The sequence below is a fragment of the Tachyglossus aculeatus genome, chromosome 19 (assembly GCF_015852505.1).
Source record: "Tachyglossus aculeatus isolate mTacAcu1 chromosome 19, mTacAcu1.pri, whole genome shotgun sequence".
NCBI lineage: Eukaryota > Metazoa > Chordata > Mammalia > Monotremata > Tachyglossidae > Tachyglossus > Tachyglossus aculeatus.
In genome coordinates, this window is record NC_052084.1 from 14,810,768 (window position 1) to 14,829,146 (window position 18,379).

General features: G+C 48.1%; 2 protein-coding genes across 4 annotated transcripts in view; one reads left to right on the forward strand and one right to left on the reverse strand.

Moving 5' to 3' along the window:
- Window positions 1-87: 87 nt before the first annotated feature.
- Window positions 88-1,142, reverse strand: TBCC (tubulin folding cofactor C). The gene has a single exon (XM_038760839.1). It carries the CDS (start codon window positions 1,077-1,079, stop codon window positions 168-170), a length of 912 nt encoding a protein of 303 aa, XP_038616767.1. The 5' UTR covers window positions 1,080-1,142; the 3' UTR covers window positions 88-167.
- A 116-nt stretch (window positions 1,143-1,258) lies between these two features.
- The window catches only part of BICRAL (BRD4 interacting chromatin remodeling complex associated protein like), a 56,680-nt gene continuing 39,559 nt past the window's right edge, over window positions 1,259-18,379 (forward strand). For 2 of the 3 annotated variants that reach the window (XM_038761199.1, XM_038761202.1), the window contains exon 1: window positions 1,259-1,280. The gene's annotated coding sequence lies outside the window, so the exon portion shown is untranslated. Of the gene's footprint in view, window positions 1,281-14,114; window positions 14,203-18,379 lie in introns of those variants that run through there. The other variant, XM_038761201.1, reaches the window with a different exon arrangement.

Genomic DNA, 18,379 nt, shown 5'->3' on the forward strand with positions numbered 1-18,379 from the left:
AGAGTTGTTAGAAAAGGCCAATGAAGCGGCGACCGTTAGAGGGACGGGACTGGACGGAGCTTCTTTCGGCCCCACGGCGGCGGACAGGGGCGGCGAGGGGTTGTTAGAAAAGGCAAATGAAGCGGCGACTGGACGGAGCTTCTTTCGGCCCCACGGCGGCGGGACGCTCAGTTCCACTGGGTGATCCTCTCGTCTTCGGGCAGGACGCTCCAGTTGGGCGAGGGCTCCCCCTGGACCAGCCAGTTGAAGTCGTCCACCTGCGTCCAGTTGTTCGCGTCCCTGTCGAGGCCGGAGCCGGCGAAGTCGTCGTCCAGGCCCGGGTAGGTCCAGGCGTAGGGGGCCAGGCGCAGCCCGCTGCAGTCCTCGACGACGGCCCGGCTGGTCACCTGCAGGTACACGCGGGTGTCGCGGGTGTCGTGGGCGCGGAGCTGCTGGCAGGCCACGGCCAGGAGGCAGTCGGCGCAGCCCTCCAGGACCACGGAGGTGGTCACGGGCCCGCAGAGGACGGTGCAGCGGCGGGCCCGGGCCAGCCGCAGGGTGTTGGGGTTGCCCCGCAACCTGACGGTGCAGTCGGTGAGGTCGCTGAGCAGCACGTCCCGCTGCCGCAGCTCGGGCGCCGACCGCTCCAGCACCTCCCCGTGCCGGTCGCTGAAACCGGGGGCCGGGGCGGGCTGGGGCCGCTCGGCGGGGGCGACCCCCTTGTCGGGGACCGGCTCCGGGACCGGAGCCCCCTCCTTCCTCCGGGCCTTGAAGGCGAAGCGCTTCGGGGGCTGCAGCTCCCGGCGGCGCCGGGCCAGGGCCTCCTGCAGCCGCTGCAGCGACTCCTGGCCCTGCCGGACGTCGTAGGCCGGGAGGAAGAGGACGGCGTCGGTGAGCATCTTCCGCAGGCCCTGCAGGCGGGACGACGCCTCGGACAGGCCCTGAGGGGAAACCGGGCCTCCCTCCTCGTCCTCCCCCTCCCGCTGCAGGAGCCGCTCCACGGCCGCCCGCTCCCGTCCGAAGGCGGCGAGGAACGCGTCGCTCTGCTCCCGCTTCCTCAGCGGCTCGGGCGCCGCGCCGCTGACAGGACCCGCCGCCATCTTTCTCCTCCTCCTCCTTCTCCTCCGTCTTCCGCGCGCACGCGCGCGGCACCTCCCACCAACGCGCCCTCCGATTGGCCCGCCCTCGCGGGGGCGCCGCAGGAGCGAGGAGCGGATTGGACGAGGACGTGTCCCCCCCCCCCCCCACGCTCTCCTCTTTCTCTTTCTTAAAGGGGCAGGACGTAGAGCCGGGACTATGGGGTGAGTCGCGGGCTGCCCGTGTGGGTTTGTTGAGGAGGAGGAGGAGGAGGGTGGGACTCGCCGGCCCTTCCCCCCCCCCCCCTTTTTCCCGCTGACAGGACTGGTTGAGGAAGGAGGGAGGGAGGGTGGGCGCGAGGAACAGCCCCCCGCGTCCGGCCGCCTCAGCCCGCGGGATGGAGCGCGCATGCGCACGCCCGCGAGGCGCCTCGCCTCAGGCGCGCGCCGCGGCGGGGGGGGGGGGGGCGCGCGTGCGCGAACGTTCCCTCAGCGAGGCCTAGCATCAGCATCATCATCAATCGAATTTATTGAGCGCTTACTATGTGCTGAGCACTGGACTAAGCGCTTGGGAAGTCAAAATTGGCAACATAGAGAGACAGTCATCATCATCAATCGTATTTATTGAGCGCTTACTGTGTGCAGAGCACTGGACTAAGCGCTTGGGAAGTACAAGTTGGCAACATATAGAGACAGTCATCATCATCAATCGTATTTATTGAGCGCTTACTATGTGCAGAGCACTGGACTAAGCGCTTGGGAAGTACAAATTGGCAACATATAGAGACATCATCATCATCATCAATCGTATTTATTGAGCGCTTACTGTGTGAAGAGCACTGGACTAAGCACTTGGGAAGTACAAGTTGGCAACATATAGAGACAGTCATCATCATCATCAATCGTATTTATTGAGCGCTTACTGTGTGCAGAGCACTGGACTAAGCACTTGGGAAGTACAAGTTGGCAACATAGAGAGACATCATCATCATCAATCGTATTTATTGAGCGCTTACTGTGTGCAGAGCACTGGACTAAGCGCTTGGGAAGTCCAAGGTGGCAACATCTAGAGACAGTCCCTACCCAACAGTGGGCTCACAGTCTAAAAGGGGGAGAATTCACTCATCATTCACTCATTTATTGCCCATTCATTCACTCACTCCATCATTCACTCATTCATTGCCCAGTCGTTCACTCACTCCCTCATCCATCGATCATCATCATCAATCGTATTTATTGAGCGCTTACTGTGTGCGGAGCACTGGACTAAGCGCTTGGGAAGTCCAAATTGGCAACATAGACAGTCATCATCATCAATCGTATTTATTGAGCGCTTACTATGTGCAGAGCACTGGACTAAGCGCTTGGGAAGTACAAATTGGCAACATATAGAGACAGTCATCATCATCATCAATCGTATTTATTGAGCGCTTACTGTGTGCAGAGCACTGGACTAAGCGCTTGGGAAGTACAAATTGGCAACATCTAGAGAGAGTCCCTACCCATCTAGAGACAGTCCCTACCCAACAGCGGGCTCACAGTCTAAAAGGGGGAGACGGAGAACAAAACCAAACATACTAACAAAAGAAAATAAATAGAATAGATATGTACAACTAAAATAAATAGAGTAATAAATATGTACAAACATATATACATCATCATCAATCGTATTTATTGAGCGCTTACTATGTGCGGAGCACTGGACTAAGCGCTTGGGAAGTACAAATTGGCAACATAGAGAGACAGTCATCATCATCATCAATCGTATTTATTGAGCGCTTACTGTGTGCAGAGCACTGGACTAAGCGCTTGGGAAGTACAAGTTGGCAACATAGAGAGACAGTCATCATCATCAATCGTATTTATTGAGCGCTTACTGTGTGCAGAGCACTGGACTAAGCGCTTGGGAAGTACAAGTTGGCAACATCTAGAGACAGTCCCTACCCAACAGCGGGCTCACAGTCTAAAAGGGGGAGACAGACAATAAAACCACACATACTAACAAAATAAAATAAATGGAATAGATAGGTACAAGTAAAATAAATAAATAAATAAATAGAGTAATAAATATGTACAAGCATATATACCTCATCATCAATCGTATTTATTGAGCACTTACTATGTGCAGAGCACTGGACTAAGCGCTTGGGAAGTACAAATTGGCAACATAGAGAGACAGTCATCATCATCATCAATCGTATTTATTGAGCGCTTACTGTGTGCAGAGCACTGGACTAAGCGCTTGGGAAGTACAAGTTGGCAACATAGAGAGACAGTCATCATCATCAATCGTATTTATTGAGCGCTTACTGTGTGCAGAGCACTGGACTAAGCGCTTGGGAAGTACAAGTTGGCAACATCTAGAGACAGTCCCTACCCAACAGCGGGCTCACAGTCTAAAAGGGGGAGACAGACAATAAAACCACACATACTAACAAAATAAAATAAATGGAATAGATAGGTACAAGTAAAATAAATAAATAAATAAATAGAGTAATAAATATGTACAAGCATATATACCTCATCATCAATCGTATTTATTGAGCACTTACTATGTGCAGAGCACTGGACTAAGCGCTTGGGAAGTACAAATTGGCAACATAGAGAGACAGTCATCATCATCATCAATCGTATTTATTGAGCGCTTACTGTGTGCAGAGCACTGGACTAAGCGCTTGGGAAGTACAAGTTGGCAACATAGAGAGACAGTCATCATCATCAATCGTATTTATTGAGCGCTTACTGTGTGCAGAGCACTGTACTAAGCGCTTGGGAAGTACAAGTTGGCAACATCTAAAGACAGTCCCTACCCAACAGTGGGCTCACAGTCTAAAAGGGGGAGAATTCACTCATCATTCACTCATTTATTGCCCATTCATTCACTCACTCCATCATTCACTCATTCATTGCCCAGTCGTTCACTCACTCCCTCATCCATCGATCGATCGATCCTGTTTATTGGGAGGTTTACTGTGTGATGAGCGCTGTACTGAATAATAATAATAATAATGATAGCATTTATTAAGCGCTTAATACGTGCCAAGCACTGTTCTAAGCGCTGGGGAGGTTCCAAGGTGATCGGGTTGTCCCATGGTGGGGGCTCACAGTCTTCATCCCCATTTTCCTGATGAGGTCACTGAGGCGCAGATAATAATAATAATAATCATGATAGCATTTATTAAGCACTTACTATGTGCAAAGCACTGTTCTAAGCGCTTAGGGAGGTTCCAAGGTGATCAGGTTGTCCCACGGGAGGGGCTCACAGTCTTTATCCCCATTTTCCAGATGAGGTCACTGAGGCACAGAGAATAATAATAATGGCATTTATTAAGCACTTACTATGTGCAAAGCACTGTTCTAATTGCTGGGGAGGTTCCAAGGTGATCAGGTTGTACCACGGTGGGGGCTCACAGTCTTCATCCCCATTTTACAGATGAGGTCACTGAGGCGCAGAGAAGTGAAGTGATTTGCCCAAAGTCACCTAGCTGACAGTTGGCGGAGCCGGGATTTGAACTCATGTCCTCTGACTCCAAAGCCCGGGCTCTTTCCACTGAGCCAGGCTGCTTCTCATAAAAGGTGATCGGGTTGTCCCACTGGGGGCTCACAGTCTTCATCCCCATTTTGCAGATGAGGTAACTGAGCCACAGAGAAGTGAAGTGACTTGCCCAAAGTCACACAGCTGACGATTGGCGGAGCCGGGATTTGAACCCATGACCTCTGACTCCAAAGCCCGCGCTCTTTCCACTGGGCCACACTGCTCTCAACTGAACAGTTGCTGCGCCCTGTCAACCCCGAGGGCCGAAGGCGCTGAGGTGCCAACCCCTCCTGCCTTCTAGTAGGAGTAATAATGTTAGCATTTGTTAATCTGTTAATCAGTCAATCGTATTTATTGAGCGCTTACTGTGTGCAGAGCACTGTACTAAGCGCTTACTATGCGCAAAGCACTGTTCTAAGCGCTGGGGAGGTTCCAAGGTGATCAGGTTGGCCCACGGGGGGGCTCACAGTCTTCACCCCCATTTTCTAGATGAGGTCACTGAGGTGCAGAGAATAATAATAATAACAATGATAATGGCATTTATTAAGCACTTACTTTGTGCAAAGCACTATTCTAAGCGCTGGGGAGGTTCCAAGGTGATCAGGTTGTCCCACGGTGGGGCTCACATCTTCATCCCCATTTTCCAGATAGGTCGCTGAGGCGCAGAGAATAATAGTAATAATAATAATAATGGCATTTATTAAGCACTTACTATGTGCAAAGCACTGTTCTAAGCGCTGGGGAGGTTCCAAGGTGATCAGGTTGGCCCATGGGGGGGCTCACAGTCTTCATCCTCATTTTCCAGATGAGGTCACTGAGGCGCAGAGAATAATAATAATAATAATGGCATTTATTAAGCACTTACTATGTGCAAAGCACTGTTCTAAGCGCTGGGGAGGTTCCAAGGTGATCAGGTTGTCCCACGGGGGGCTCACAGTCTTCATCCCCATTTTCCAGATGAGGTCACTGAGGCGCAGAGAAGTGAAGTGACTTGCCCAAAGTCACACAGCCGACAAGTGGGGGAGCCGGGATTTGACCACATGACCTCTGACTCCAAAGCCCAGGCTCTTTCCACTGAGCCACGCTTGATGGCATTTGTTAAGCGCGTACTATGTACCAAGCGCTGGGGGGTTACGAGGTAATCAGGTTGTCCCACATGGAGCTCACAGTCTTAATCCCCATTTTACATTTGAGGGAACTGAGGCACAGAGAAGATAAGGGACTTGCCCAGAGTCACTCAGATGACAACGATTAGAACCCATGACCTCTGACTCCCAAGACCGGGCTCGTTCCACTGAGCCACGCCACTTCTCTTAATGATGTGGTACTTCTTAAGAGCTTACTATGTGTCAGGCACTGCACTAAGCACTGGGGGAGATACAAGATCATCCGGTTGGACACAGCCTCTCTCCTACCTTGGGCTCGAACTCTTAATGCCCATTTTACAGATGAGGGAACGGAGGCACAGAGAAGTGAAGCGATTTGCCCCAGATCACACAGCAGATGCGTGGCAGAGCTGGGATTAGAACCCAGGTCCTCTGACTCCCACTCTTTCCACTAGGCCATGCTGCCTCTCTGCTTCTCCCTGTATTTGGGGGAGGTCAGTGCAACAGAGTTGGCAGGCTGCCCTGCCCACAGCGAGCTTACAGACTAGTGGATTTTGACCTTGCCTTTCACATGCATTAGCAATCGAGGAGCTCGACAAACGTACCTAGTGGAAAGGGCCCCGGACCTGGGTTCTAATCCGTGCTCTGCCACGTGTCTGCTGGGTGACCTTGGGCAAAGCACTTCACTTCTCTGTGCCTCAGTTCCCTCCTCTGCTTAATGGGGATTCAATACCCATTCTCCTTCTAGACTGTGAACCCCCCTGTGGGATCTGATGATCATCATCAATCGTATTTATTGAGCGCTTACTGTGTGCAGAGCACTGTACTAAGCGCTTGATCTTATATCTACACCAGCACTTAGGGCACTCGTTAATGTTTAGCAAATACCCCTGATATCATTATTACTTGTATTCCTACACCCCCGCCAGCCTTCCTCCCGCCCCACCAGGCCTTGAAGATTTCTTAGCAATAACCTAGTCTGAAGCTCCGTTATTAGAACGGGGTAACATGCTGATATATCTATTCTATTTATTTTATTTTGTTAGTATGTTTGGTTTTGTTCTCTGTCTCCCCCTTTTAGACTGTGAGCCCACTGTTGGGTAGGGACTGTCTCTATATGTTGCCAACTTGGACTTCCCAAGCACTTAGTACAGTGCTCTGCACACAGTAAGCGCTCAATAAATGCAATTGATGATGATGATGATGGTGTTGAATATATAGCATATCCAAGATTTGGGGTTCTATTGGACAGGATAAATAGCGTGTATGGGTTTGCTTGGGTAGGGACTGTGAGCCCGTTGTTGGGTAGGGACCGTCTCTATATGTTGCCAGCTTGTACTTTCCAAGCGCTTAGTACAGTGCTCTGCACACAGTAAGCGCTCAGTAAATACGATCGAATGAATGAATAGGGTAAAGATAAATGTCAGAAGGGATTAATGGGAAGTGATTGGGTTTTGTTAGTTTTTAACCTTGACCGTTTCTTTGGATTGGTTTTATGGTCAAGATGTGAAAGGTTTTGTCAGTCTGTTTTGTGCAGGAACAAAGACTTGTCCAAAAGATAGTTGGACTGAGTTGGACTGAGGACTGTAATTATCTGCTTTGATTAGAGCATTCTAACTAAAGGGTTTAAACAGTTTGCATCAGATTTCTTGCTAGGAAAACAAATCTCTCACCTTTTTAGTCATCTTCCACAGCTGACAGTTTCTCCTTTAAACTTTCCACATACTAAATTTGGAATTTGTCTTGTTAATCCCAGACAACCTTTAACCTGGAAATTTGGCCTAGAGTCAGGGTATTTTCTTGGAAACAAAATCTGTCTTTAGAATTATTTGTGTCAAGAGTAAAGGTTGAATCTGAACACCTCTTCCCAAATGTTTATTTATAGCTCCTAAACACAAGTTTCAGTTGGTTGCCCAGAGAAAAATGAGAGCGCATTGAGTTTCTGGATCTTGAAATCAGACCTTCGGGGGGAAAAACAAGTGATTGAAATGTCCTCAGGTCGCGCTGTGGTTTCTCCAGCTAACATCGACAGGTTTTTTAGTTAGATGGAGCTGGGGTCATTTGTTTTATTATGACTAGTGATGGATTTGATTAAAAGTTACAATGTTCAGAAAAGCCGGACCGAAAGCTTGTGAAGTTCAGGAACAACAGCTCTTACTTCTGGGCATTTTAGGTAAGAAAGAATTGAAAACACTATTATTCTGGCATTGATCATGATTAATTTATATCACATTCTCAAAACTGATGTATCAGCTTGGGTGAATTCATGTTTGGGTGGAAGGAAAAAGGGAAAGGGAATGTTGAATGCCTTGTTATATTTAGCTCTGCCACCCCATGCAGAGTTAATCTGATCAGAAAATCCAGTTTCCGGAGAAATATCAAAGGGTTTCTTAATCATAGGACAAGTGCCAATTTTCAAACATCTGGGGTTTTTTTGGTGCATTAACAACTCCATTTTGATCCCTCCCATGTAACGTACATATCCCTGCTGCCCTTAGTGTTGAACGAAGGTAGTAGTGACTGCCCGTGGTGTTGGGGCACAAAGCCTCACCATCCTTCAGAAACGTTTCAGGTCCTGAGTATGCCGATAGTCTACCGGTCATCCAAATTGTTCCGACTCTACACAGAGTATGCCCAGACATTCTTGGGACTGCAAGTCCCAAAATATCAAGTAGTAAAAATCTGCCCCTTTCCACCTGAAGCTTGCTCAGAAAAGGAGGAGGTGAGGCGAGGGGAACCTACTGGGCACCTTTCTTCCTCCTGGCTGGTTACCATGGCCCTCCAGGACCCCCAGAAAGTTATGTATGGTATGTAAGTTAGTTAAATCACATAACGAATTGTCATCACAATGACAAAAAAAAAAGGTTCTTTTCAGAGTCTATCCCTGGAGCAGCCCCTGGCTGCCCCTCTTCTTCCCCCCTCTCCCCCCCAACTTGCTCTGGAGTCTTTTCATTTCCCCGCCCAGGCCCCTCCGAACATGGGACCTGCTGCTCCTGAGCTGGGGAAACTGGTGGCAGGGCCTAGGCGGAGGGAGGCTGAAAGCTGAAAATAAAAGTATTGAACATAAAACTTCCCAATATGATCTTAGCACTAGACAAATGCTACCGGACTGTGAGGCCAATGCAATTGTCAGACCGCCTTCCTAGCACTTCCAAGTGCAAAGCAGGACTTTAGTGGGCCCTGCGGAGGCCTTGAGGATGTTGGGATGGACACCCCCCCCACCAAATCATGATGCCCCCACCTGAGCCGCAACGTCTGGTCACGTTACATATGAATGTTTTTAATCCTGTCCCGAAGTACCACGTTATGGTCTTCTTGGCCTGCAAATGATCCCCCCTCCACCTTATCAGTGGGCTTTCTTTGAGCTTCCATCTTTGTGCTAGGGGACTTCCACATATATTGGCTAGTGGCCACGAGGCAAACTTACAGGTAGAGTGAGAAACTTCCCAAATTCTACAGGTATCCTAATGGCATTGGTGACATCTGACACCACAGGTCACCAACCTGCCAGGACTCTGTCTTGAGGTCCCCAAAGCAGGGTGGGAATGGGATGTGGGGTTGCAGGGTGGTTTAAAAAGTCTTGAAAGAAAGCTTAAAAAGTCTGAAAGAAAGCCTTGTCCGAGCCTAGAGCCTATGGGTCTGGATTGGGAGGGCAGAGGGGACGGACACAAAACTGGCTGGATCAGCCTGGGTTTGATCGCGGGACTGCTGGTTTGAGGGATTTTTGTTGTTGGTTATTTTAACGGTATTTGTTAAGCGCTGGGGTAGATAGAACCTAATCGGGTTGGACGCAGTCCACGTCCCACGTGAGGCTCACAGTCTTCATCCCCATTTTACAGATGTGGTAACAGAGGCACGGGCAAGTGAAGCGACTTGCCCAAGGTCCCACAGCAGACCGGGATTCGAACCCAGGTCCTTCTGATTCCCAGGCCCAGGCTGTATCCAGTAGGCCCCGCTGTTTCAGGGGGTGCGGTGTTGTGATAGGGGTCCCGCCAAACGGGGCGCAGCTTTCCGTAGAAGGACGATTGTCCTGGAAGACTTCTGGAAGGACGGATCCCAGCCAAAGCACCCCACCTTGGTCAACCTCGGAGGCAGGAGCTAATGCCATCTGGAATGAGCTCTTCTGGTTTGGCACAGGCTCCTTCCCCTCCACTATAGCTCAGGGTTTGGCTGCTGAGGCCTGGGTTCATTACGAGGCTAACTAAGCCATCTAGGGTCCAGCCCCGCGGGGCAAGGCGAGGCAGCGTCTCCAACTTCAGACCATGGCCACGTGTTGCAGGGCTAGTGTTCATACGATACCAGGGTGCGCAAGGGGCAGGCGTGGACATGTGGTGGTTTGCAGATAGAAAAACACGGTCCAGTCTGCACAGCACCGTCTAAGCCATCGTTTGGTACGCACTTAGTGTGAGGCTGGCAAATTTTCTTAGGAAAATGTACCTTTAAAATAATATTCTTGCAAATTCAAAGATGGGCAATGAGTGGGATGGCTGTACTAAGCGCTTGGGAGTTTGCAATATGACTGAGTTGGTAGACGTGTTAGCTGTCCACAAGGAGTTTTCAGTCCCTGTGTTTCAGGACATGTGATTTAAAAAGAAAATTACAGGTATGTGCATAAATGCTGTGGGGTGAATATCAACGGCCTAAAGGGTACAGATCCAAGTGCAAAGACAATGTAGAAGGGACAGGGAGTAGCAGAAATGAGGGCACAGTCAGGGAAAGCCCCTTGGAGGAGATGCGATTTTAATAAGGCTTTGAAGGTGGCTTTGAAATGACCGTCTGTCAAATATGAAGAGGGAGGGAGTTTCAGGCCGGAGGCAGGACATGGGCAAGGGGTCGGTGGCGAGATAGACGCGATCGAGGTACAATGAGTAGTTTGGCTTTAGAGGAGCGAAGTAGGAAATCAGCAAGGTAAGATAGGAGGGGGCAAAGTGATTGAGTGCTTTAAAGCGAATGGTAAGGAGTGTCCGTTTGATGTGGAGGTGGATGGGCAACCACTAGTGGTTTTTGAGGAGTGGGGATACCTGGGGTGAACTTGCTTCAAAGAAAATATCTGGGCAGCGGTGTCGAAGGATGGACTGAAGTGGGGAGAGACAGGAGGCAGAGAAGCGAGCAAAGAGGCTGATGCAGTTATCAAGGTGGGATAGGATAAGTGCTTGGATCAGCATTGTAGCAGTTCGGATGGAGAGAAAAGGGCAGATTTTTAGAGATGATGGGAAGGTAAAGTAGAATTGACAGGGTTTGGTTTCTTTAGCATCTGCATTCTCCACTACTGCCAAAAGCCAATTTCCCCAAATGGAACATTTGGGAGGGACTACGCCATTTTCACTTTTAATTTTTCTGGGAACTTTTAATCTATTTCTATTTTCAGGCATGCAACCAAAATGACAGAGTATGTGCCTTTATTGTCCTATTAAATCCCTTCACCTTTCGTATTTTTCTGAGATCAGTTATGTGAAGAAATTACGATATGTGAAGCCATTTTCTCCGTGGACATATTTAGGGGTTAGAACAGAAATGATTTACTATAGGAATCCTGCCAGTATTGTATTGTGGATCCATTATCTATAAAGAGTAAAAACACTTTCTTGATGTTCCCTTTCATAAAGTCCCCAAATTTTTAAGTCCCAACTCAGTGTTCGGATTTCTTTTCCCACTTACATTTTTGTGTTCATTTTTGGTAGCTGGTCAAAGGGAGAGTTTGAATCGTTAAGAGTTCTGCCATTTTCCCACCTACTTTTATTTCCACTATTGATCACATGGATCATGATCATAGCTTTGAGGTCAGAAAGTTTTTCAAGGAAAGCTGTATTCTTGGGAAAGGTGAGGAGCAACCTTAAATTGATTTCAAAGTGTACTTGTCTAGCGGCATCCTGAAAATTATCTTTCCTGCTTCACCCCAGGAAGTAAATATTCTAATAATTTCTCTGTTACCTTTCTATCAGAAAAGGTCAGGGCATTCTAATCTGAGGCCCCACCTGAATGGAGGAAACCTTTTTCTTTATGATTTACTATATTTCGCTGGTCACATTTTACGATGATACACGTTAATGGCTTCCACCTCAACATCAGTGGCATTTTTTCAGCATTTACTATGTGCCGAGCACTTTACTAAGCGCTTGGTTTAGGAGTACAACACGAGTCAGCACAGGCTTGTCCTACCCAGAGCAAGCTCACAGTCTCCGAAGAACCTTTCCTTCAGATACTAATATAGTAAAACATTTTGAAATGAAATATTTCATCTCAAGTCAATGAAAGGAGGCCTGCCTGCTGGAAATCCTTATCAAGTAAAAATTAAATCATTTTTATTAAAATGAGAGTTTTGGCTTCTAATACGTAGCCTGGTGCTGGGCCACCTAGTAAGCACTCGATAAACGCAATTATTATAGTTTTAAACTTTAGATTTTTTTTTAACTTCACCTTCACCCTAAAATGAATATTCCTTTAGAGGCTCAGCTGACATGGAAGAAAAGTTTTTCTAACTCCCTTTGATATTTAATTTGAGTTTTAAGTAAATAGATAAAAAGCCTGCTTGGGGCATCTCTGCTGTTGTAATAATCCGTATACATAACTCTTTTGAAATACAAACATTTGGAGTGGTAGGGTGCCAGTTAGAATATAAACAATCAAGGAATACTTTTCTTAAGTGTTCACAGCTTTCTCAAGACAGTAGAAAGCCCGAGTGTCAGGTATGCAGAAATATGCTAATATATGCGAAGAGTAGTGTTTTGCAGAAGTCAATGATTGAATTTGGAGGGCATCCCCTGAGAAGACACCTTTTGTATCAAATGATACAACACATACGTAATAAATGAAAAATAAAACCTCAAAACATTACAAATGGCCATTTATTCCTTAGTTACCAAACAGTCGGGTCTTGCATAAAATTGAGAAATATTTGATGCCAAAAAAAAAGCCAACCCATCTTTCATAGCATTTCTGAACTACCAAAGCATTTTGAAAAATATGCTTTTGTTCACTGCCGTTTTAAAATGTCAATTTTGGAATCTTAGAATGGGACAGTGTAAAAACCAGTGAATCTCACCGTTAACACTTTCTTTGAAAAAATTGGAAGAAAACATGCAAAAAAAAAAAAAGTGGATTGCCAGATCTATGTTTTGTCTTTTCCAAACTCTCACTTATCAAAGAGTGCATCTTAACAAAAGGTCAGCGATAAAGCTCAATCTGAAAACAATTTTTAAGGGGTAAAAATTACTTTATAGGAATTAAAAACTATGACTTTTAATAGTGATATTCATTGAATATTCAAAACGTGCCAAGTGCTACCTTCAGGGCAGATTGGGGCACACTTTTTAAAAAACTTTTAAAAACCCCCACACATTCAGGAAATAGGTCTGAATATAGTTGAAATATTTTTAAAAAGTGAGCCCACCTGAGATTAAAGGAGTTTTCAAAATTGAAGTACCCTGAACATTTTTAATTAGTCGGGAACTTTGTAGAAGGGGGGAAAAAGCCATTGATTCTGGAGTAAAGAGACTAAACCCAATAGAATAAAAGAGAAGGTTGTTCTGTAGTGTTTTGTGTGTGGTTGCCTCCGCGCCAAATCCTCAAGGTCCAGTTCTTGTTCCTTAAAGTACAGTGCTAAACGCTTAGTACAGTGCTCTGCACACAGTAAGCGCTCAATAAATACGATTGATTGATTGATTAAAGGGTAGAGGTTTTCATTTTTTAATATTGTTCTAAAAGGGTAGAGGTTTTCATATTTTAATATTGTTCTAAATATCCCAGGTAAGGTTTCAGGGGCGCTTCAAAGTGAGAAACGGGAAGTAGAGTTCATTACACCAAACCGAATAACCTCGGAAGTTCAGGTTAACCAGAACGATCCTTAAAAATTTAAGGAAGAGGTGGCATTTTCTGAGAAAGAAAAAGAAATAGAAAGCCAAAGAATCAATGGTGGGATGGGTTTGCTAAAGTATGTCCAGGAGTGTTCTTCCTCCAGACGAGCTTTACGTTTTAATGCACGTCTCCCCAATGTCAGTTTTCACGTTGAGAAGGGCAAAATAGCCCTAGATCATTTTTCCAGGGTAATCGATCGCATTTCCGGAGCAAACTATTAAGTTCTGAAGTGGGGAAAAAGAAAACAACGGGAGAGTCGAGAGAGTTAGCCCCAGTGGAGTTTATGAAGAGCGCTTCCAGGAGCCAAAAAAAAAATGATAATAACGAGCAAAATAAAAACGTCCTCACCCAACCATGTTTTCTACGTTAGAAGCGAAGTTTTAAGGTGGGAAAAAAGAGGTCGGAGGGGAAAATGAAGGGGAGAGAGAGAGAGAGGAGCAGCAGCAGCAGCAGCAAGAGCGGCAGCAGCAGTATTAGCGGGAGCCTGGTGCTGGTGTGTGTGAGCGGAGTGAGTGTGTGTTGCTCGTAGTCTGTCTCCTCTGGCTGGGAAACTCCTGCTCCTGTCTCTCCCCCTCTCCCCCTGCTGCTGCCTGCCAGCCCCTGATGTGATGGCGCAGAAACCCCGTTGACAAGGCACTGCTTTTTCATGACGGTGAGTTTCCCTTTGAGTGTATTATAATTTTGTGATAAAAATTTCAAGGAAGAAAAAAACCCCACCACAACCTCCTTCCTCTGCCTCTTTCCTTCGGGGAGGGAAAAGCGAGGGAGGGGGGGGGGGGATGCGAGGCCTGGGTGGTGGTGGTGGGGGGGAGAGGAATCTATCTCCAGACAGGCAGAAAAGAAAGAGGAGCAAATTAAACACCGAGTTGCCAAAACCAGGATATTAGGTTTCAGCCCAGAGAGCTATTGGCTCAGGCTGTGGGTTTTTTTTTGGGGGGGGAGGTTGTGGGTGGGTGATGGTGGGTGGATGTTTAATGGACGTGGAGAAAAGGGGAATAAACTGTTTATTCCTTTTCCCATCCCCGGTGGGGGCCCCGGGAAGACAAAGTTCAGCGGCTTTCGGGAGGGGTGGAGGGGAGAAGGAGGCCCGCGGAGCAGGGCCGGACTGGGAGAGGCAGGCGCTGGGGGGTGGGGGAGGTGATGGGGGGCTGGGGCTCTTGCTCGGGGGTGGGGGGTGGGTTGTTTTTTTTTTTTCTTCCTTCTCGCTGATGCAAATTTCAGGAGAGCAGAGGGGAAAAGGGGGGGGAGGGAGAGGTGGTGTGGCGATGGCGAGGAGGGGAAGGGGGGGAAGCCTTTTAATGACTCATTGATTGAGCCGGTTTAAAATTAGTGTTGTGTGTGTGTGTGTGTGTGTGTGTTTTCCGCCCCCCCGGCTCAGCTGTGGAGAAGGAGAGGAGGGAGCCAGGCTTCCAGAGGGGACTGAGGGGAAGGAGGACAGCAGGCAGCGAGACAGGGAGGAAAGGGACAGAGGCCAGGGAAGGAGGGAGGCAGAAAGAAAAATCATCTTTTCCAATCTCCTCCCCTCTCTCTGCCCCCCCACCCCCCCCCCTTCTTTTCATTTCTTTCTCGGAACCTCTCGGGTGTGAAGCGCATTTCTTTCTTCTCAGGAAAATGGACACCGCGTCCCGCAGGGAGGGAGGGGAGGAGTGGGAGGGTCGGGAGACCGGCTTTAGTTTTCATTCTGGCTTTTCCTTGCGGGCCTGGGCCGGCAAGGCCGGGGCCTGGTGGCTGGGGGGGGGGGCCTGGTGGTCGTAGCCGGGGAGGGGGCCGGGGGGGACTGTTGGTTGTGTTCGTGTTTTGGGGGGCAGGGGGGTGGGGTGGGGGTTCGTCTGGATCTCGGGGGTGAGGGGAGGGTCCCTTCGGGGGCTGTGGGGGTCTCCGTGAGGGGGGCCGGCCCCGGTTTCGGGGGGCTGCGGGGCGGGGAGGTGCTAAGATGGCGGCGGGGCTGGCGGCCCGCCAGGCCTGGTTGCGCAGTTCCCCCGCGGGCGCCATCTTCTCCCAAGCCCGGGGCGGCTCCCGCAGAGACCCAACAGGGAAGGGGAGACCCTTCTCCTCCTCTTCCTCCTCCTCCTCCTCCTCCTCCTCACCATCCCCAATCCTTCACGACCCCCCCCCCCCCCTCAGGAGGACCCTCGGACTGGCCGCCCTCACCGACCTCCCCCCCAACGCCTCACAACGAAGCCTGGCCTTTCCCGGGAATTAGGTCGGCCCCAGCTGGTTCTCCCAATCAATCAATCAATCAATCAATCAATCGTATTTATTGAGCGCTTACTGTGTGCAGAGCACTGGACTGAGCGCTTGGGAAGTCCAAGTTGGCAACGTAGAGAGACAGTCCCTACCCAACAGTGGGCTCACAGTACACCCCGACTGGGGGATTGGGACCAGTTGTTAAAGCTGAAAACATCCCGGAGTTAAGGGGTTCCGATCACCCTGTAGATTGTGATTATTTTATTTTGTTAATATGTCCAGCTGGATCACTCTGTAGATTGTGATTATTTTATTTTGTTACTGTGTCCAGCTGGTTTTCCCAATCAATCAACCAATCAATCAATTGTATTTATTGCGCGCTTACTGTGTGCAGAGCACCATACTAAGCACTTGGGAAGTACAAGTTGGGAACATATAGAGACAGTCCCTACCCAACAGTGGGCTCACAGTCTAAAAGCGGTTTTTACACCCCGACTGTGGGATTGGGACCAGTTGTTAAGGCCGAAAACATCCCGGAGTTGAGGGGTTCCGATCACTCCGTAGATTGTGATTATTTTATTTTGTTAATATGTCCAGCTGGTTTTCTCAATCAATCAATCAATCGTATTTATTGAGCGCTTACTGTGTGCAGAGCACCGGACTAAGCGCTTGGGAAGTACAAGTTGGGAACATGTAGAGACAGTCCCTACCCAACAGTGGGCTCACAGTCTAAAAGCGGTTTTTACACCCCAACTGTGGGATTGGGACCAGTCGTTAAGGCCAAAAACATCCCGGAGTTGAGGGGTTCCGATCGCTCCGTAGATTGTGATTATTTTATTTTGTTAATATGTCCAGCTGGATCACTCTGTAGATTGTGATTATTTTATTTTGTTAATATGTCCAGGTGGTTTTCCCAATCAATCAATCGTATTTATTGAGCCTTTACTGTGTGTACAGCACTGGACTAAGCGCTTGGGAAGTACAAGTTGGCAACAGATAGAGACAGTCCCTACCCAACAGTGGGCTCACAGTACACCCTGACTGTGGGATTGGGACCAGTTGTTAAAGCTGAAAACATCCCAGAGTTAAGGGGTTCCAATCACTCTGTAGATTGTGATTATTTTATTTTGTTACTATGTCCAGCTGGTTTTCCCAATCAATCATATTTATTTATTTAGTGCAGAGCACTGGACTAAGCGCTTGGGAAGTCCAAGTTGGCAACGTAGAGAGACAGTCCCTGCCCAACAGTGGGCTCACAGTACACCCCGACTGTGGGATTGGGACCAGTTGTTAAGGCCGAAAACATCCCGGAGTTGAGGGGTTCCGATCACTCTGTAGATTGTGATTATTTTATTTTGTTAATATGTCCATCTGGTTTTCCCAATCAATCAATCATATTTATTTATTTAGTGCAGAGCACTGGACTAAGCGCTTGGGAAGTCCCAAGTTGGAAATATATAGAGACAGTCCCTGCCCAACAGTGGGCTCACAGTACACCCCGACTGTGGGATTGGGAGCAGTTGTTAAAGCTGAAAACATCCTAGAGTTAAGGGGTTCCGATCACTCTGTAGATTGTGTTTATTTTATTTTGTTAATGTGTCCAGCTGGTTTTCCCAATCAATCAATCGTATTTTTTGAGCGCTTACTGTGTGCAGAGCACTGTACTAAGCGCTTGGGAAGTACAAGTTGGCAACATGTAGAGACAGTCCCTACCCAGCAGTGGGCTCACAGTACACCCCGACTGTGGGATTGGGACCAGTTGTTAAAGCTGAAAACATCCCAGAGTTAAGGGGTTCCGATCACTCTGTAGATTGTGATTATTTTATTTTGTTAATATGTCCAGCTGGTTTTCCCAATCAATCAATCATATTTATTTATTTAGTGCAGAGCCCTGGACTAAGCGCTTGGGAAGTCCCAAGTTGGCAACATATAGAGACAGTCCCTGCCCAACAGTGGGCTCACAGTACACCCCGACTGTGGGATTGGGAGCAGTTGTTAAGGCCGAGAACATCCCAGAGTTGAGGGGTTCCGATCCCTCTGGAGATTGTGATTATTTTATTTTGTTAATATGTCCAGCTGGTTTTCCCAGTCAATCAGTCGTATTTATTGAGCGCTTACTGTGTGCAGAGCACTGTACTAAGCGCTTGGGAAGTCCAAGTTGGCAACATATAGAGGCAGTCCCTACCCAACAGTGGGCTCACAGTCTAAAAGTGGTTTTTACACCCCGACTGTGGGATTGGGGCCAGTTGTTAAAGCTGAAAACATCCCAGAGTTAAGGGGTTCTGATCACTCTGTAGATTGTGATTATTTTATTTCGTTACTATGTCCAGCTGGTTTTCTCAATCAATCAGTCGTGTTTATTGAGCGCTTACTGTGTGCAGAGCACTGGACTAAGCGCTTGGGAAGTACAAGTTGGCAACATATAGAGACAGTCCCTACCCAACAGTGGGCTCACAGTCTAAAAGCGGTTTTTACACCCCAACTGTGGGATTGGGACCAGTTGTTAAGGCCAAAAACATCCCAGAGTTGAGGGGTTCCGATCACTCTGTAGATTGTGATTATTTTATTTTATTAATATGTCCAGCTGGTTTTCCCATTCAATCAATCAATCATATTTACTGAGCGCTTACTGTGTGCAGAGC

Coding starts and splice junctions, on each gene's coding strand:
- TBCC (XM_038760839.1), bottom strand. CDS start 1,079: ATGGCGGCGGGTCCTGTCAGCGGCGCGGCGCCCGAGCCGCTGAGGAAG.